Source organism: Lonchura striata, chromosome 1, assembly GCF_046129695.1.
Source record: "Lonchura striata isolate bLonStr1 chromosome 1, bLonStr1.mat, whole genome shotgun sequence".
Lineage (NCBI taxonomy): Eukaryota > Metazoa > Chordata > Aves > Passeriformes > Estrildidae > Lonchura > Lonchura striata.
Window position 1 is genome coordinate 42,836,032 of NC_134603.1, and position 21,729 is coordinate 42,857,760.

The window sequence follows — 21,729 nt, forward strand, 5'->3', positions numbered from 1 at the left end:
GCATCTCAACCACACACTCAGTACTCAAAACCAGGAGGCACCAGCTTCATCAATGTTCTGACCCCTGTTGGATCCCCCTGAAGATCAGCACCTTCATGATCTCTCTTCTCTATGCAGCAGCAAGAGGCAAGGGCAGGGGACAGGCTCCCTCTCATCGTCCCATCTCCTCTGTCTCAACTGCACTTCTCCATTTCCCTGTGTGGGATTTTTGGGGGTTCTGGGAAATGAGGAAGGGAAGGGAAAGCCACAGAGAGGAAAGAAGACCAGAAGATCAAGAAGAGCGTGTCACCACCCCTAGCAACACCTTGTTACAAAAGCCTTTAAGAAGGTGATGTCTGCTTCTCTCTCCTTCCTCCCTGCCCACTTCCCAACAAATCCTAGTCACCTAAGGAGCACAAGGCTGGTGAGGGAGAATGGGGCAGGGAGAGGAGGGCAAGCAGAGGAAAGAGGTTCTAGTCCCTGTGTCACGTCCAGATAAAGCTATCACACCCTTACCCATAAACCTCACTCAGTATCACACTACTGTGTAGTACCATTATCACTAAGCACATGCAGTATCACACTCACCCTAATCAGGAAAAATTCACCCTAACAGCTAGCCAAGGATTTTCCACTTCAGTAAATATGACAACCTTATAAGAATTTGGAATTTGTATCAAATGCACCTACATTTTCTATGGGAAAATATCACTTTTATTGAACGTTTCCCATTTATTGCTAGCACAATTGGAAAATATTATTTCAGGTGATTTAGGTGTAGCAGAACACTTTTTAAAGTCAATGTAATACCACAATGTACTTCTTTACCCTGGGAACATCCTGTTCTGGGGTCAGATGCTCATTCCCTTCCAGGAGGCAAGGCTTTTCAGGCACCTTCACATCCCAGAATTCAAAGCATGTTTCTTTGTGACAAAGCTCTCCAGTGCCTCTTGGACATTTAATTATGGGAGAAGGGTCTCAGATAATGAAATGGGAACATCATGCTCCTGAACTATAACTTCTAAAAAGCAATACACTGTGGTAGGGAAATGCAATTAAATTTTGAACTGACTCAGGAATTTCCCATGGAACATTAATTCTATTTTCTGCTCACCTCTGAATGTCAGTCTATTTTTCTCTTTCAGTTTAGGAAGCTTATAAAAGATGCAGTGAACCCCTACTTCTAAATCTGTGGATTCTCCCTCCCTCCCTGGGGAGGCCATAGCCATGGGAAGAGTGCATCAGCAAACAGAAGCCTATTGTGTTAAACCTTATCAGAGGTGATACCTAGCCCAAGAAACTGCTATCTGGACACCCAATACAGAGAAATAATAAAGGTGTTTCACCCCCTTCCAACTCCTTCTGGTCTGCAGGGGTTTTGAGCTCACATGACTTGCCTGAAGCTGCACAGAACTCTGCAAGAGCCAGAAACTAACCACAACTTCACCCAGACTCACTGCAAGTTTTATTCATCTTGACATTTTTTGTCTCAAAGGCCTTCGACTTCAATACCTAAACAAATATTACAGTAATTCCTTGATGCAATGTAAAAAAAAATCCTTCATGTAAGCAATCATTTGGCTGGAAATTTAGCTCAGGACTGAAGTGTTGAGCTAGTCAGTTACTTAAAAGAACAACTAGCTACTACACACTGTAAAAGAACTGGCTTGGATTTCATTTCTCATCTCTATATCTGTTTTTATGCCAGATTTACCTTAAAGGTTATCTATCTCTTTCTTCTCCATCCCCCACATTTAATCACACAAAAAACACTTCACAGCAGATTTGCTCACCCAAACATGTTTTGCAAAAAATTCAGGCAAGCTGACCAACAGGGATGAACTCCATCAAATGCCAGAAAGATACCAAAAGACACCAGATACATCATATTTCTCTGAAACAGAGGAACTGTTTCTATTTTAGTTCCCCCACTTTCATATATTTTGCACGACACAGACTGCCATTATATGCGTCTCTTCAGCACTGATATCTATAACCAAAAATGTCAGGCGTCTCAGTTATCCGCAGACAGCACCTATTTCCTATGGTTATTATGGGCAGTACTAACACGTCAGGAATTCAGAGTATGTTTGGGTGAACTGACACCAGATCCAAAGTTAGGAGCTCCTCTACTATGAGTGTAAAACACACATGCCCCAAAAAAATGGTAAAAACAATGTTGGCATTTAGACAACACACACTCAAAGCCCGAATTCAGATGAAACTCTCAGACTACAAGTTCTTGCTATATAACAAATATTACACCTAAGTTTCAAACGAGTTGCTGTATTTTAAGATCCTTTTGGGTATAGGAGCACATCTTCAGCAGAAATGTTTGAGAATCCGCCTGAAAAAGATACTGATCAATGAGGAAATGTATCTGCCAGATACTGAAATTACTTCTAATAAGTTCTAGAAAAACATGATAGCCTGAATTTCCTTTTTTTTTTTTTTACTCACAAATTCACTACTTAAATGAGGACTACCAGGGGACTGCACATTTTTAAATTACTTCTAGAAGGACTTTGCTCAAAGAAAACGATAGCCAAAATGTTTGGGTTTTTTTTTTTTCCAAATAAATCAAACTTCCAGTAAAAGCATTATTTGGGAACAAACAAACCAAAAGGTTAAATTTAAATAACCCTGTGCTGTGATAAAATTCACCTATGAGGAAATAGTTTGTAAATTAAACCATGGCCAAACAAGCAAGCACATATTGATTACATCCCCTCTAACATGGAAAACAACTCACTTTTTAACTTTGTAATAACAAGCAACATTTCAGACAGCATGTCCCACTAACAAAGAGCAAAGGTATGTAACAAAAATAATCTGTTAGGAAAACAGCACTCCAAACTATAATGACAAAATAAAGGCCAAGATTCCCTAGGTATGCCAAGAAAAGTAACCCTGTGAGTTAAACACTTCAGAGAGAAATAAAGTTCCAGTGCTCTATATGGAGAAAACGGGAGAATAAATCGCCCGGGATAAGCATTACTGAAGTATCCACTTCATCCTAAAGGAGCTGCCAGAGTGCTCTGAAGGCAGCAGGAAACCCAGAGGAGCCACCCTAGCAAATGCAGAGGCAAGCTTCCTACTTACCCCACTGTATGCACCATCTCTTTCGCCACTTTAGTAATTCCCAATAATCCAGAATGATGTTATTTTTTTAGGGAATATTACAGCTGCTAGAGGAGACAGAGGCAAGCTGACAAGCCGAACTGTGCGGGAAGCCAGGCAGAGAGGGATGAATTTAAACCTTGGCTCAAGATGCTGTGTATTCTGCGTCTATCTTTAACTTCTAAATGATTTGGTTTCACATTCCTCTGAAGTCCTGCTGGCAGATGCCTTCGTGCGGCTTTACCAATCGCAGGCACCCTGCCCCCTCTCCTCCTCTATCCCTCCACCTCCCTCCCTCCTCCCATCCTCCCAAGCTGCCACTCCACCCCCATCTGCCCCATCCCTACACTCACTCAGACACACTCACACACACACAGAGGGGGCTGGCTGGCAGGATTGATTTCACGGGCTTCCAGCCTCGGCTTCCAGCCTGCCCACGTCTGAGGGAGCCGCCCCTCCGCGCCGCCGGGCACCGGGGCCAGCGGCCGGGCGAGCAGCGCCTCAGAGCCTTCGGAAATCGGGGCAGGTACCTCAAATCACAGCTTGTGCCCACTCAGGCAGGGCCCCTGAGCCCCGGCGCCACGACCAAGCTGCGGTCCTTAGCGGGACCCCCGGGGCACATCTTCCGCAGGGCATCCCGGGCAACACGAGCTAGGGGGCTGGGGCAGGGCAGCGATTCACCTGCTGCTGCACGGGGGCTCGGCAGAGACCCGTGTCTGCAAGCTTGCAGCACTCCCGACTGCACAGGCAGCTCTATGGAGGAAGACCGTTTGATTAAAAACAAACAAACAAAAAAACCCCACCAAAAACCTAACCTGAAATAAAATATATCATAAACAGAAGTTGTACCAGATCTTGACTACAAGGCTTCTAAACTTCACTCTTAGTCCATGGCTCCTTACAGTAACAATGCATTGCAATGTTTAGACTGAAGTAACTAGACTACAGATTAATGATAGCATCCTAGGTGACTAAAGTGGGGAAAAACTCCTTCCAGGTAACTCCGTAAGTCAGTATCCCTACCAGAGGTTGCCAGTGTTGACACAAGCCCCTGACACTTAAGATCAGAGTTTGGAAGCAGCAGATTTTAATGCTCAAATGTGATACTGCCTGCCATCAAGTCTGCTTTCTCTCAGGCATGGGTGGGAGAGAAAAAGCCACAAGACTTTATGCAAAATGTATGAATTATTGAACACTTTCAGCTGCAACAGGAAAATACCAATTGCCAGTCACACCAATTCAAACAGAATAACCCAGTAAATGTCTCTCCTTTCTTGAAGTCTTCAGCCTTTGTCTGAGCTGCCGCCAAGAGGGTGTTGTAGGGATGCAGCCAAGCAAGCGGCAAGCACAGGCTGGGGCAGAGGGGGCAAGGCCAAACCCTTGGCTGAAAACACGTTTTGAAAACACCTTGCCAATGCCCAATTTCATGGGGCATTACACTTTCCAGAACGCCAGTGTTGAGATGCTGGACTGATACAGTAGTAAAAGTGATGAAGCATTTACTTCAAGCTAATGAAGGAAACCGGTCAAACTTGGAAAGGCCTCAAGGAAGGGGTAAAATATCAGCCAAAGGGCTGTATCACAGGACATATTAAGAAAGTCTCAGTACCTCCTGCCTGTTTGACAACATGCAAAAAATAAGTGTGTTTGAGAACACATATAGCATATACAGTCTGATAAAAAAATAGTAACTCCACAGTAGTTTTCATGGTCAGTCTGCATACCCTGAAAGGGAAGAGCTCTTCTTAACTTGGACTGAGCTCAGGTTTGTGGGCCTGGAAGTGTTGCCAGCAACACAGAAACATTAAATAACAAATCAGCTGACAGCTCCTGAAAAGTTGAAAGATTTCTTTTGATTCATTAACATTTGTTACTATTAGCAAAGCCAGACCCCATAGTGTTCAATACCTGCCTTCCCAGAGCGTGTTAAAAACTCCAGCTAAACATGCCATGGACTTCCCGCTAGATGAGGAATAAGTCACTTCACTGTTTTTTCTCAGGATTCCTGATAGAACAGTTCAGGGTATGTGTCCATTATTCAGGTTGAGGAGCTGCAGTGAACTGCAGGAAAGCTGCCTTGTCTGGCACTGCTCTCTGAAAGAGCCACCTCTAACACTGCTGGCTTATAAATCCCTCAGAGCACAAAACAGAGCCAGAGAATTCCCGTTCAAATGGTGCAACTTCATATAATGCAATATGTACATCAAGTAATTCTTTTTCCCAATTGTTTGTAACAATGTCAGCCTTGAAGGGCAGACAATCACTAGAAGCAGAGACCAACTGTTAACATTACGTTTTAAAAAGCAGTGCTTAAGATGCTCAGAGAGACAAAGGAACAAAGTAAAGTCTTTGTGCTTTTGTGGCTGAGGGCTCCTTTCTAATTAGGGCAACAAGGAAGGAAGAAAGAAGCTCCCCGTGGAAGAAGGTGCGATGGACAAATGTGGTGATTTAGAAATGAAGTCATGAACAGGAAGGATTAGGACTGAGCTGTTTATAGGACTTCTAACTACCTCTGGAGAGTGCTTAAGTGTTAGGGAAAACAATGGCAGGGAAGTACAAGGAAGTACATCCACGCTTTTATCTAAGCTTGTGTGTTTCCCTTAGCAGATACAGAGGGAAAAGAGATTTGGCTTTGAATCCTCTAAAAGGCCTCTGTTTGCTTCCCATGCCTCCTAAGAGGGTATTTAAAAACCTAAGAGTATGGGAGGGGGAAGAGCTTTGGAAAATGATGCTAGAAGTTACTGGGAAACCTTGGATGTCAACATGGACAGCATGATCCCAATCCCATGAATGAGACAGCCAGAGGTCATATGTCCACTATCTGTATCACACAAGCCAAACGAGAAGACAGGTGTCTAGTTTCCTCAGATGAAGAACTGTGCAGCAATACCAGGGTCTAATGTGCAACACAAAGTGTACAGCTGCAAGATTTACCACTGCTGTGACAGGGAATACTACTCTCCCAGCAGGGTCTGTTGCTAAAACCAGCATCAAGTGAAACACATCACAGACTTCTGTGGCATTAGATTTGAGATCTATGAAAACATATTAATAGTAAGTTCTTGCGGAGGAGTGGGAGCTCGAGTTGGAGCTGGCATGGGAGCAGACAAGGGAGTGGCAGCGAGGGGAGAGTAATTTGGTACCAGTGACAAGTGTAAAGAGGTAACATGTTTGGAACCATGTGACTTCCTACCCATTCCAAATTTAGCCAAGTGCCTAAGAGCCATGATCTGTCCCTTCATGTTTTGCTATTTTTAATGCAACAGGAAACAGAATTTGCTCTTTGTCTCTCCTTGTCTGTCAGTGTCTTCAATTCATTAGTCTTGGCAGTCTTAAGATTTGGGCTTACTGGGACAAGCAACATCTTCTATCCTACGGGCTCGATCTTTCTAGGTCTTACTCAAGAGTATTTCTTCCTCTTTGGAATGATCTTGTTAACCTCTGCAGATATTTCAGCACAGGTTTGTCCAAGAATAAGAGCTCTGGAGCAGGGGCTGTAGTTGCACTGGCAGGCACATAGTTCCTGCACATTACAATGGGTTCAGCAGTGTTTATTCAGTATTACTCAACCTGCTCACCCCTCACTGCCCCAGCCAAGCCTACTCAGCTACATACTTATGCCAACAGGGCTCTCCAAAATGGTCCAGCAGGTGGGGCTTGGCCAAGTGTTGACCCATGTGCTCCTTCTCTCCTGCCTACCACTTTTTTCTTCCTTAAAGAGGTGGGGAACAGCTATTGCAGCAATGGGGACAGGGGGCTCTCGGTGGCAGCCCCCAAGCACCCACTCCCTTGCTGCCTTCCCACCACACAGCCTCCAACACAGCAGGATACACCTACCCTGGAAGGAAACCCAGAGGATGGACATGGGCTCAGTCAGGGCAAAACACTGCCCTGGTCTCCCAGTGTGGAGTCTGACTGCTCTGGGCACAACACTTCTACCATTTCCTTGGGGCTCACTGGGTAATGGCAGGCAGCTCAGCCACTGAACATGTTCAGATGGGTTAGCTCTGCTATTTGCAAGACACATGCATATTGCTCGAATTTTTGATAAACATTAATAAAGTAAATGGTGAATGCACTTAGTACATACTCTGTAACCAATTTTGCAGCAACAGAGGATTTTCCGTGCTGGCTTTTCTGTTCTTAATTTCGATATTTCTGTGATTCAAGCCATAAGGAAAGAAGGGTGATCATCCATGGTCACAAACTGAAGCTTCAGAAACAAATCATATTTTCAGTTATTCCATTTTACTGAATAAAATAAAAATCTATTATTTACTTTAGAACATGTCTTTCTTTTTGCTATATCTTGTATTTATACTTTTGGTAAGAGTTTTTGGTATGAACTCATGGCTTAAACCAGTATTTATCATCATATATAAGCATGTCACATGTACAGGAGCCAGGATATAAAGACTTTGGCTTTATTCTTGTACACAAGAACAAAGTTTTAACATTAATCATGAAGAGTTAAGCAACAATTGAAAAACCCTGTGCCCTTACCTTTAGCAGAAGCATTTTCAAGCTCACTTGAAAAATACCTAAGGGGAGAACTAGAACAATTCTGGTTCCATTTATCTTTACACAAAATACAGGAAAAAGACTATTTTTTGTGAGGTACCCAAAATGATCAACAAAATTAGGATCTGAGATAAAATTAAACACAACTTTTAAAAAATGAAATTTTGTAGGTAAATGGATAATTTTACCAGGCTGAAAAATATTTCTCTAAAAAGGAAAATAAACACGTAAACCTAAGCCCACGAAGTGCTGAGGTCTGGAAAAGTCTTTCAGGAGCTGGTAGTGCTCCTGGATAAATAAAAAGGCTGCTTTCAGACTTTCTAATATCATCTATTATTTGTCCTCTACCTGAAAACGCTGAACTTTCAAGTTTTGAAGTGACAGCTATAGTTCATTTAAGTCCCTTGGTGAGCAGTGCACCTAATGAAGATTGTCTTCCTCAGGATTTATGATCCTCTGCTATTTATTGCTTCCAACAACAGTAATCCCTGTTACCTTTACACTCTCTTGACCATTACTGCCTCTCACAACAGGAGATCTGCCCACCTCCATATCCAGGTTCATGCAGACAACCTGCACTGCCACCTTCACAATTATCCTTTTAATTTCCCCAGGCTTCCATGATTGTTCTTTTTCTAGATGCTGCCCTCAGTTATCAGTATTTCCAACTCCCTTCCACTTCCCCTTCGGTATTTTCTCCCTACCTGTGGAAAAAGCAGCAAGCAGGTTGTGCAGCTTCATTCAGAGCTGTGTGTGCTCAGATTGAGCAGCCAGCCACAGGTAGGAGCTGCTTTAGGAGGGGAATGTTGTATGTTCTGTTCTTTTTTGGGTCAATATCTTGAATTCCACTTCAGGAGAATCAAGGAGAATCCATATAGCTGAGATTTCTTCTTAGGTGTTTAATTTTGGTGTCTAGTGAGTTCAAAACTACTGGCTTGGCCAGGACTGTGAGACAAACAAACCTAGTGTGATTGTGTTCCCTTAAAAAGCCAAACTCTGAGAATAAAATAAACAAACAACCCACATGCCAGCTACAAAGATTCATAACACAGTCTTTGCTCCAGCAGAATATGCTCTTTGTCTTCTCAATGATAAGAACCCTCTACTGCTTTAAAGACTTTATGTCTGGTGTAACCAAGTATACAAAAAGTAGCACACAGCGCTAATTAACAGAGCTCACTGCAGCCTGTTCTTGAAGAGGAAAAGTGAAGTATTTGTGAAAGTAAAGATCACAATACCAAAACTTGTCTTGTTGCAACATTCACTTGAAAACAAAGTCCTTATTCCTGAAATTATTATATATCGAGATCTTTGTTATGGAAATGGCTCTGTTATCCTGTCTCACTCTGGCACCTTGGTTTCATTGGAGTACTAAATTCTGCACTGAAAATGGTTTCCAGGAAGTTATTTACAAAAATGCCACAAATGTTCTCTCTTTAAATGTCCTCTCTCTGCCTGGACAGACAACCCCAAGTTTTTTGTGGAAATTCAGCCTCTGCATAAAGTGTGCATGCAGGCAGACTTTTCAGAACTGCAAGCGGATAATATATAAAACAGATTCTTTCTTCAGTTGAGCTAAAAGTAGGAACAACCCCTTTTCATTCATCCCACATCCCACCAAAAAACCCTCCTGCTCTCAATACAACTAATTTTATTTCACCCTCCAGACAAAAAACTTGGAAAAGAACGGAAATTACTTTTTTTTTTTTTCTCCATAAAGAAAAAAATGCACAGCAAGAGCATAGAAGGAGGCCTGGAAGTCTCAGAAACTGCTAATGAGAGCTGGAGCATTAATATATAGGCCAGCACCAGGAGTCCCATCAGATGGGTTACGCAAGAGCCTGCCTCGCTCTCTGAACGCACCGGGGCCCTGCAGGGCTGCGGGAGGCATCCCGGCCGCTCCTTCCCGCTGTCCCGGCCGCTCCTTCCCGCTGTCCCGGCCGCTCCTTCCCGCTGTCCCGGCCGCTCCTTCCCGCTGTCCCGGCGCCGGGATCCCTCGGGCTGGGGACACAGGCACAGCAAGGGAGCGCTGATCAGCCCGAGGGGCTGCGCTGGGCCGGGAGCACGCAGGGCCAGACAGCCTGGGAGAAGCTTGTCCTACTGCTCCCTCTGCTGTACCCATCCTGTGCAGAAATCCCAAATGTCAGCGCCGGAAGCTGGATAAGGCACGGCGGCTCGGAGCGCGGCCTGGGGAAGGGACGAAGCCGCTGTCGATGAGGCGGAAAGCATCGCCACGCTCGGGAGATGCACGGCACGCACCTCTGCGCGTCCCACCCAGCAAACCGCTTTGGCTCTGCACCTGCCAGCGCTCCACCTGCGCTTCCAGAACTGGGCAACACAGGCTCTCCTTGGCACCATCACCTCGCTCTGGGACACCTATTTAGATCACGATCTCACGTTAGGATTTGGATGGGTGTCCGGATCAGCCCCAGAGGAAGGCGCGGGAAGCTCCCTTGGCAGGGCAGCAGCCGAGTCCCACATTAGGGAATGCCGGCAGCAACACTCCCCAGCAAAGGGGGAACAGCTCACCCCGAGTCACATCAGTGCCATGCTACACATAAACAACAGGGAGCACAGGGTAAAAAAAAAAAGCAGAAAGGAGAGGGGAAAAGTAGCTTATGGTAATTAAGTCAATTAATCATGTGGTAATTAACAATCTGATTGTTCTAGAGAGTGGGTTTTTTCCTAACCAAAAACGACCTGAACACAACTGCAGTCAATAATCCCACCCTGTAACCTTATTTCTGAGGGCTAAGAATTTAGCAGAACTGGATACCACCTATGGAAGACATTAGCAGCTGCCATGAAAGCATTTGTTTGACTACAGGGAAAATTTGTACCCCAAGGAAGGTACACATTCTCAGACATTCAAACATTACAATGTGCTTTTTGCAATCTTCATAGCAATATTTCAGTTATTACACATTTTCCTCTTAGCACTAATGTATGGAAATCCAAGGTAGAGAAGAAATAGTTTCAAAGGAAGAAATGTCTCTCAAGCACTTTTTCTCTGAGAAGGTGCACACTCATCAGAATAGGGAGGAATGATGAGAACAATCAGCACCTTCAGGAAAAGTGGACACTTTCCATAATAAAAGAGGGGATCAAAGACTGGAGTGCAAGGCTAGGGCTTTGAAAATTCAGCCATACACTCATCTTAAGCCTTCTAGAGAATCTCAGGAACTCTAAACAACTTGTACCAGAAAAAAAACCCAATCCTTGCTAATAGCAATCTGAGACTAAAAAAATTAATTAGTGATTTCTAGAAAGGCAGTGTTAACAGAGAGACTGCATTCACTTTTTTCCTCCATGCCCCAAGTATTCCTCCTATATTACAGAACATCTACAAGCTAATGAAAATACGGGAAACCAGACTTTATGATATAGCACAGTGATAAAGTGAATTATATTTAAATGTCAATTGCATCTATGAAATAGAGCAAATTTGGAAGAAATCCATTCAGTAATTTTAAAGTTGTGAATAATTAGCATGGCATTTTCAAATGCACTTGATCAAATTCATGACCTAATTCTGCTCTAAATTCTTTAATTTTAGTTTTTTGTGAAGCTATATGAGCCATGCAATACTACAATAGTATTAGAATGCTGCAGCAGCAGTGAGTCCTGTTGAAAAATTCTACCCTTAAATGAATGACTCCAATAAAAGAATGGGACATGGCAATTTGGGTCAGAATGACGCTCATTCTTTTCAAAGGCAGCACTCCAGATCTTCATAAATGCAAACAAATGCAGTTTGACCTCAGGACTGACACAATGTACCTAATTCCAACTGCCTAAGTTATATGGCTAGATGAAGCTGGACTGGAGCTGAAATATAACAACTTCCAAGGTAAAACTGAGATACTGTAAAACATTTTATCTGTAGTAAACCAGTAATACTTACAGATTATTTTGACATTGTCCTCTTGAGTTTCATGATGAACAGCCACAAATATACCAAGAGTGAGGCACAGAGACCAAGCACAGGTCTGGTCATAACCTCACTGTCAGATGCCACAAAGCTGTTCCTTTTTATAGCACTTCCTTCCATCTCACTGAATTTGTAATATTTATCCCCAAATAAATTACAGGGTTGTTTTTTTTTTTTTCCTTTGTTCAGAAAAGCACATGCTTTATCCAAGAGCCTCAGACATTCCAGTGTAAATTATTTGTACTTCTTGCTATGAAAAGTCTTGCTCCAGGACTTTGTGACAACACTGACTACCTGAGGGAAATCAAATTAACAGCAGCTGAGACAGAACTATTAAAGGCATGTTTTCCCCTATGTACAGTAGTCTGCTAATGTATCCACAGGCACTGAGAGAGTGAGGATAAAGCAAGGACATTTCTCTGAACCATCGCTATCTTTCACATTACTGTCTATTCTTGTGAGGGAGCTGTGGATGCAGTGATATTGATAGGCACTGGGGTTCCTTGAGCCTCAACTCAAGCATGCAGATTTTACAGACATGAACACCATGAAGACAGTAGCTTCCAAAATAAATCAAGCAAGCTTTTTGCTTAAGACTACAGAGGTAACTGCAAGGTTGTTGCTAGTTCTGACTGTAGTGATGCAAAGAAGTGGCGCACCTAAAGTCCCTCCTCTGCCCTCATGCCTTCAGGAGGCACCATCCAGCCTCCAGAGAAGACATGGGTTTGGGATGGCACCCAGCCCCTTCCTGCACAACCCGCCAGGGCAAGATGTATTCATGCCCCCCCTGCATTAACTCCTCCTGCTCAGTGAGGAAGATGACATCTCTGCTGTTTCCAGAGAAAGGCAAGGACACATACACTAGCAAAATGCTCAGAGTGCCAGGGTCCACATTTGTACCTGGGAATACCACTGAAATGCAGGCAGGAGACCACCACATCATGCCCATGCTGCTCAGGCATTACCTGAGAGGTCAGTGGGGCAGGGCTTGTTAAAAGCCATGCTAGCAGTGGTAGAGACCTGACCAGGTCTCAGCTATGCCACAGGTTTGTTTGGTCAATTTAGGAATTGACACATTTACTTCCTCCCTCGCACTTCTCATCTGCTTTGTCTGCATAGCCTTCAGTGGTTTTAAGGTGGGTGTCATGTTTCTAGGTGCTCAGAGAAACTAAAAAACTTGGAGTATCTTGGCTTCCTGGCACTACTGGGACTAAATATTGAACACCATTCAAGTAACATTTTTATTCCATTTAGTGAGTGGAAAAAATAACTGAGTTGAAAGAAAAATGCACCTTGCTTCAAAAGCCTCTTTAATCAGCCCCAGAATCTGAACCAATGCTGAACATAAAGATTCAAATTTGGCTTAATGAAAACTGAACAGACCAAAAAACAACAAAAGAAGTCTTTTAACAAAAGGTATGGATTCAACCCAGCCAGTAAATAATTAAAGCTCCTCTCTGTTCCCTTCCACTTTCTATTTTAAGGCTTTTCATTATATGGGATCAAAGTCAGCTTGAGTTGGAGAGAGTTAGACAAATCCATCACGGAGACAGAATGAATGTATGATCTCATCCCCTGTGACAGCAGCCCGACGGTGCCACCTGTTTGAACTCGGCTCATACCACTTCTGATGACACTGGCAATGTCAAGCAAATTGCTTGAAATTCAAGGGAAGGGGGACACTCTCCACCCAAGCAAACAAAACAAAATAAAAAAAGGCAAAAGGCTGTAAATCTGACATGAGGAATGCTTACAGGCAGTCAGTGCTGCAAAAAGAGCAGCCACAGAAAGGTTTCAGATCCCATGAACATAAATCACTCTGGGCCTCAGAAAATCAGTTGTATGAAGAAAGACTGATTTCTGTTTGGAAAAGAATCAATGAGAGAGCAATGCAAGACAGCTGTATAAAAAACTATAAATAATAAAAACAAGGTAAAATAAACATCCTTATTTATTTTCTCAAAATGAAAGAAAAAGAATACATTGAAGCCAGAAGACAAAATAATTAAGATATACGAAAGGCAAGTTAAACCGGGAGTTTTAAAACTGACAAGGAAATTTAAAAGAGATTAAGGAAAATTCTGTTCTACCTTTTGGAACTTAAAATGTAAGTTTACCCTGTGGAGCTGTCTGCAGCAAAATATAATTGGGACCAGAAAGGACTATAAAATAAAATATTAATTGGACTGTTAATGAATACCTGCATGTTCCCATTAGAAACTCAGCTAATTTAAAAAGAAAGAATACAATCCTTAATGAACCCTGCTTTTTTTTAAGTAATAGAACACAAATATTTATACTTCCTGATACAACAATGATTAAGTGTCAGGGATTAAGACATCAGCCTTAAGGGGAATCCCCAATGATTAAGAAAATCCCCCTCTTGTCACATTATTCCGGAACTGTCAGCTGGCCAGTTCCTGAGCACTGTCAGGAACAATGTACTGGCCCAGATCCAACACACCAATGTTTGGTTAACACTAAAGTTCAGTCAAAAGATTTCTGTCTAAAATGCTTGTTTAAGGAAAAAGATGACAGCATTGTGAGTACACCATAAAGCTTTATTTTCTAAACCATTTTTTACTTTGACTGCCAGTAGCTAGAAGCACTTGAAGATTAAGGCGGCAAGCATACATCAACTCTACTTGGTTTGGTGTATAAAACCACTTTGGTCTAGATCTGGGTCAAGATACAGTATTTCACTTTGAGCTGCTTGATGTGTTCAACACAAACTTGACTTCAGGTCTGCCACTGTACCAGGCACATGTGCAGTTCTAGGAGTTGCAGAGTACTCTGGCTGATTAAACCTGCAACTACACAGATATAAGAGTCAAACTGTAAAGTTATTTCAGATATAAAAAAAAAAAATCTCACTGCTGTGAAATGTATGCATTTCTTTTCTCAGTCTACTAAGATGAAAACAAAAAAGCAGTTTAGCACTTCAGTAGCTGAAAGAGCTATTTCAAAACATGCTCTAGATTAAGACTGCATGGCAGGACCTTTTCCCAGTGAGAACAGGCACTCTGGGGACAAGTAGAGGCCCCCAAAAATAATGTTCTCTTTGGTGACCTCATTAGCATCTGATGTGTAGGAATATCTTTAAATGTGTGATTTTCAGATCTACCTTGAAATGGCCCTTTAATCAAACTCATAAAATTACTTTTATTTGGTACCAAACAGATAAACAAACCAAGGTTATTCAGGCCCAATAGCTCTGAAAATGAAGGGGAAGAAAAAAAAGCCTGTAATAAAAAAAATTAGACTGGAAATGTTTTGATGCTTTATGTGGGAGTTAGCTGTATGCAGAATTGAACTGTATTTTCTTGGTTTAGCTGAACTAAGCTGTACTGACAAGAGCATGCTGAATTAGATCCGGTTGTAACCCGAGGTGAACCTGCAGGGTAAACCTTACGTCACTATATTGCTGCAGTTCTTTTTTCCATGAGCAAATGTGGCTCACTTCCCTCAGTCTCTGAAATGCCATATCATGTGTGCTGGCCATGGGGCAGAAGTCTAAATAGAGCATGTTTGGATTTATTCACTTCAGGCCTCTGGGGCGGGAACTGAGCTACTGGGAGAGCCTGAAATAAGACTACAAAGGTATGAAGGAGGCAAATGTGAATGTAATGGGGTGTTAGAATGCACCCTGTGTTTAAAGACATTTACCTACAATACTGACTTGTACTTTTCAGGGCTTGTACTTGCCAGGGCTTTCACCTGTTCAAGGTAAAACCAACACCTCGTTTCTTTCTCAAAGCCATATAGGGACAACTTGCTTTGCATTGTGGGGTAAATGACCCTAACAGGTGACAGTGCCAAGCCCTTCCTGGCTACAGTAACAAATACTTAATTTCTACAGCACCATCCACACAACTTTGCAGGATAAAATACAACTCTCTGCCGAGACCCTGGCAACTCCTTAGCATGAAGACCAACGAACACAAATGGTACTTGGCATGACAATCCCCTCTGCCAAACTTCCGTGACCACATCACTGCTTCAGAGAAGTAACTGAGCAGATAGAACTGTTTAAGCTCTACCTCAGAGCCAGCTCTACAAAACGTGCTCTGTGTTCCATCTTCAGGCATGTTGCTAAGCACAAAACTACCCTCTCTTTGTCAGAGCCAGCTGGCAGCCTCAGAGGCACAAGGTAGGCGGGCACATAACCCTCTGTTTTCTCAGTGCCTGATGGCTCCTTTCTTTGCTAGCTTTATCCCTGACTTTCTGTGGCATAGCAGACCACATAGGAGCCCTCCCTGAATTAATCCATATATTTGGAGAAAAAGCAACTCTATTTGCAGTTGTGCTAGATAGATAATAGACCATTGTCCACAACACAGGATCTTTACCTGCAGCCCTTGGAAGGAGTCCACTGCCTGCTCAGTTGGAATGGTAGGAAACTGTAAAAGGTTTTTCCTTTGTTAAGTGCTATGGTGCTAAATGTTATTTTCCAGCTGTGTATAATTATTTTTAAAAGAACTTCAGGCACATGATCCTGATACTGATTTTTCTTCAGCTCGTATGCAATGGAGACACCATGATTTTGTTCAATAAAAATATAAATCTCCATGTAATTTCATCACTTCAGGCCTTGAATAACTGGAAATCCTCCTCCTACAGAATTTGTCATTATTTCCTCTCTTTGAGTTCAATGCAAGAAGTGCACAGCTAAATTATGCAGGACTTTAAACTTACATAACTGTTTGCAAGATAGAAGAACATAAAAAATAAAGAAGCTTTAATAGTTAGGAATATAGAGAAGTTCAACATAGAACTGAGGAAAAAATGATTTATCATTTGTTCTTCAGGTAGACAGGTTTACTAGTATTTAATTAGTAAAAATAGAAGTAAATCTGAGAATATACTGTCATTTCCTTAGACATATAGAAACCAAGACCTGGCAGAACTAACCATGAAGCAGCTACCTGAAAAAACATCAATACAATATGCAGAAAAGTGTGTTTACATTAACAAATCACCCATCTCTTGACTTAGGTGTATTTATATTAAGAGATCTCTTGCCTTAGTTTCTCCTCTTGAACAGCAGTGGTGTGACAAAGGAAACACCAAAGGGGAAGCACCCACATGGCTCACTGATATCACTTGCACACAATCTTGAGTATCAGACATCCACAGCAAGCATATGTAATTCCTTTCACTACCTACCTAGCAGAAGGCTCATCAACAGTCGACCCTGTATGCCTTTTGGTAGTGTGCATTCTCATTTCCTTGGAACAGAGTCTCACATTACCCAGGAAGCTTTCTGCTCTCAACGCAAGAATCTGGAGGGAAATAAAACCCATCTATCCTCTGCCTTGTTTAGTAAATCTCTCTCAAACTGTTCAGCATTGCCTGTGGCCCTGCAACTCGAGCTCTTTGGCTCGCTGCTTGTGGGGCTCTTTAATCCTTTAGTTTTCTATCTAGATAGCTGTGGGCACAATTTGCCCAACCCCTGATCTCTTTTTCTAGTCCCTGATAAGGATCTTTGCTCTCACTTGTGGTCTCTCCTGCCTCTGCTGAAACAGCAAAGAGCCTTTTACAAGGTCACGTATACACACACCTTATAGTCAGGTGCTCTTTGGTTTACAATGAAAGCCACAGGACAGCACAAATGAACCTGAAAGGATTCAGGATGCAAGGTACCCTTGTAAAAATTGTACTTGGATACAACCAGAAACAGAGATGAAAAGTGGATTCCTTAGCATATGGTAGCTTTTCAGCATACTCCAAGCATGTGCATTTGGAAATTCTTGCTGCTGTTCCTCATGCAGATTACAGTTGGTATCGCAGGCTGAGGGACTATGTACAAATCACGAACAGGACGGGACTGCTGAGGAACATGTCTCAAGCTGTTTGTGTTCCAGCATCAGTCTCATTACATGGTTATGACAATGGGAAGATGCCAGCAGCTCACATCCCAGGCAGCAGACAAAGAACTTAGTGTTACAACTTACTTTAAAAGCTTTTTGACCAATCACACAAAGCAAAAGCATATCAACAGTAGTTCTACCCAACCACTATAACCACATGTACCTTTGGTTAAAACAATACTCGCTTATTTTGAATACAATAACTGTCTGTAAGCCTTAAGACACAATGTACAGAGCTCCATTATGAAGCTTAGAATTTCCTAATATCTTGACTAGATATACTTTTCTGTAAGTTAGGGAGTTATTCTAGCCAAGGATTACTACACTGACCATTGTTCTATTTTTCCTTACTTTCTACTTCTTGTATAATTTTTCTGCTGATAAATCTTATGTCTACTGCTTAGCTCTAATTGCAGTTCTGCTGTCTCTCAGGACTGCCTTTTGCAACTTGCCCAAAACCCTGATTTTAAGGATTCCCACACGTTTACAGCTCCCTTGCACTGTTCTCCCATTAGGTGTGTGATTGAAGCATAGAAACAATGTATTTTATTGCCTCCACTCTCACAAAATAATTAAATTAAAAATAGCAGCATTGCATCACTTTGAAAAGAACAGTAAAATAGGACTATCATGGCTGCAGGCTTGCTCCTTCTCTTTATAGCAAATTCTGTAATGGGAGGAAGGTTGCAGCTCTGCTTAGGATCCTTCTGCTAGATTTTGCCCTGAGAAAAGGTTTGTTGAGAGGGAGGTCTCTGTGGGGTAAGTGCCAAAACCCATGCCTGTGCTCTTGGTCCTCATGCCATTTGGTTGGAGGAGTTGATGATCTGTTTTGCTGTTTGATCTCGCTGGCAGCCCATTCCATGGTGATGCTCTTCTAGAGAGACCTGCCAGCCAAGCAGTGTGGGGTCCATTATGTGAGAAAGCTTCTCAATTTACAGGAGCTTTATAGTAAACCTAATACAGATTGATACTTTTAAAATTTTACTTTCTCAGGGGCAGACAGTGGTACCAATATCCACAGTTTGCCCATTCCTTTCCTATCCAACAAGACATTGCAAGTCCCCACCTCAGGACACTTGAGGGGCTAACAAAATATCAGGACATGTTTTGTACTGCTGACATCCATTTGATACATTTTTTCAAAACTACCAGCCATGAATCAGGTCCATGGAAAACTGCAAACAATAATCTGAGCTTTAAAAACCCAAGAGACTAAAGATGTCTGTGTTATGCAAGTGATACTCAGCTAACAAAGCTCTTCAGTTGCTCCCTGAGATACATGACACTCTGCTTACTGCTGCATTTTGAAAATGCACAGAAATACTTATCTGTAAGATCTAAGATGAAGGTTACTGGGGCTAAAATAAGGGATAGAAACAACCTGTAGAGAAATTTGGTGTTTTGGCTTGTTTAAATTTAACACTTTATACTTAAGGATATATTTGGCTCCTGTTATTTAAGGATTTTCTCCACAGAACACTCATTAAGTTCTACAAGGAATGTACATGTGCCATTTCCATCAATACTACTGGATTTACAGGTGAATTGAGATTCACCCCTGGGTTCACAAGTCCAGAACAAAAGTCCTTGGCTTCACAGAAGACAACAAACGTGTGAAGGAGTATCAAGGACAGAGGAGTTACCCAGAGGTATTTCTCTGCAGCCTTTCAAAGAGCTCTTGGAGAGACTGCCAGAGGAAGATTTGGGAGTGTGCTCAGGGCTGGAGCACAGGACCCAGCAGCCCACCTCAGTCCTGAGCACAGCACTCACAGCAGCAGACTTATGCTCCAACCATGAAAACAGCAGTGGAAGAGCCAACCCAACGTGTTAAATCTACTCTAGCCCTTGGCCAGTGATCTGCTCAAGTACTACTCTGCACACATTTTGTCATGCAGGAGTGGTGACCCTCTCCGAAAATCTCATGCTATGGATAGGAAAACCATTTAACATGCTTCCTACAGTTTTATGCACAAATGTTTTTCCATCTAACACATACATAAATTAAACTTCTGTAACTGTGAGTTTTATTACCAGAAAAAAACCCTGTGAAACAATCAAGTTTTCCTAATGCTTCTGCCACATGCAGTGTAAGCACTATTGTGAAAGCTGTGTGCTCAGAATGTGTTAATTGCCAGGTCCCAGGAGCATTCCCTTTAGCCCACTCCACATATTCTTATATAACAGCCTTTACCATACTGTGATGGGAGTCACGGACCCATATTTTGAAAGTCCATTATTGCTGTTTAAGTTCATAACATAATCATTAAATATAAAGTTATTTCTTAATAAAATTCTGCTATGGCTTACTACAATATAGCATCTGTAGTAAGTATTCACTTACACTTAAATTATTCTCAAAATACTTTTCATATTATTAAAAAAGATCCTTTTCACTAGAACACAAATGTTTTTCTCTTAAAAGATAATTACATCAATTAAGAGATTTTTTTGTATCCTAAATCCTAAAACCTTCTTCTCAGCTACCATTTATCAAGAAAATATTATGAAGAAGCTAAAGAACACTACAAATTCAACCCTTTAGTGCTCTATTTTACATCTCTGTTGGACAATCAGCATTAGGACATGAGAGCCATTAACCTCTTTTGTTGAGAGTCATTGCATTTATGACATGACAGAAGTACCAGCATACACTAAATTGTAAAGGCTGTTTGCACATAAAATAACCAACTGGTCAAGCTAAAATAGCTTCCCAAACTCTGCATCTATAGTCTATATATTGCCACACAACTCTAAAGAACTGGCATGCCAACTTCCTAGTAAGAGTACAGAACAGTTTTCAAATTCATAGAAGTTTAGAGAAAGGAAGTGAGTAGGTGAAGAAATTGTTTTTATCCAAAAATAGGACACTTTATTAGTAAGTGACAGAATTAATTTCTTCCTTTGTAAAAAGAGTTTGTTTTTCTCTCCACACCAGCTTGGCAATTGCTTTTATTGTTCCACTGGGCTGTTTTACAATATCTTAAGAAGAAATCTTCCAGAGGCAAACTAAGAGAGCAAATTACTTTATAAGCAATTTTTTCCTGAATCATTTTGTATTTTAGATTGTAGATAAACATGTATTCACAACTGCTTTTCTCAATTTGATCCTTTTCCTTATACCTCCAATGATGTCATTTTCCTGTATCTTAATTTCTCACTGTTCTGAGGTCACAAATTTTTATTACCCAAATTCACCATGGGATCTGAGGATCAAGACATAACATCAGAATACAAAAGCTATGTCTCCTGGTTAGAAACCTCAGCTCTCTACAGTCTTGCAGACATTTCTTCTGCTTTTGTTGACTTTTTACTGTTTTCTCAGAGCTACTGAATTATTCATCTGTCAACATAAATGTAGAGTTCATCATATAAATATGTAAAGTCACCATTTTAGAGCAGACATCCGAAGACAAATTCATATAAAGACTTTTTATAGATCATTAAACCTGCATAGTAAAAGACACAATATACCACAAATGTAGTAGTATATAGTAGGACTGAAGTTGAATGTAAACTCTGAGTAGGGCAGTATTCCAGCCTACTCTCTGCTATGCTACTTTTTAGGGAAGGCTTCCATTCTGATTTGCAAAGCCAGTTCCTGCTTCTTGCCTCAGTTGATAGAATCCCAAAAGTGACGTTCATCTCAACAAACCTATCTATTAGACTGCATCAGAAAATTTCCTTACTCTGAACTAATATTTGCTTTTTATGCAAAACAGCAACTTCCTACCAGGTATTTTCAACCTGGACCTACCTCTTGGGAAGAAATCTACAGATCTGAGTGAGACAACAATAAGCTGGAACTAAATACTCCCAAAACACCCAGTCAGTATTTTTACCTTTACAGCACCAGATCCTGTTAAGACTGCTAAATATAAGGAATGTCCATGTGTTCTGCTCACCTAGACTCCAGTGAGAATAAAGGGGACAAAAGACTTATTTGTCAGTGCTTAATTTACTACATGAATTTTATGCATGGTCAGTTATTTTACATAAAATAATCCTAACTCCTAATGCTGGCTCATGCATTTTGCAGTCAGCTTTATCAGATAAAGTTTGAAGATTCAATTATAGTTTAAAAAGAACAATTACCTTTTAAATAACAGCTTGAGTTAACAAAAGGAACAGATTCATCACTCAGTGGCAGCAAGATCATACTCTAGGTAAAGACAGCCTGAGTAACTAAGCTATGGAAAAACCAGTTCAAACACTCACCATTTGACTGCAGTTCTCATAGTATATTCACAGAAACCTTAGCAATGCCAATTTGAGCAAGTATTGGGGTAAACCCCAGAAGACTGATTTGGT

The 21,729-nt window shown here is 41.6% G+C and overlaps 1 protein-coding gene across 3 annotated transcripts in view; it reads right to left on the reverse strand.

The window, feature by feature from the left end:
- The window catches only part of DTNA (dystrobrevin alpha), a 178,522-nt gene extending 175,165 nt beyond the window's left edge, over window positions 1–3,357 (reverse strand). Inside the window, exon 1 of one of the 3 annotated variants that reach the window (XM_077783758.1) lies at window positions 3,082–3,357. In XM_077783758.1, the coding sequence (XP_077639884.1) occupies window positions 3,082–3,098 (17 nt within the window). In that variant the 5' untranslated portion in view covers window positions 3,099–3,357. The remainder of the gene's footprint in view (window positions 1–3,081) is intronic. The other 2 variants (XM_031504027.2, XM_021544753.2) reach the window with 2 other exon arrangements.
- Between the last annotated feature and the right edge of the window lie 18,372 nt (window positions 3,358–21,729).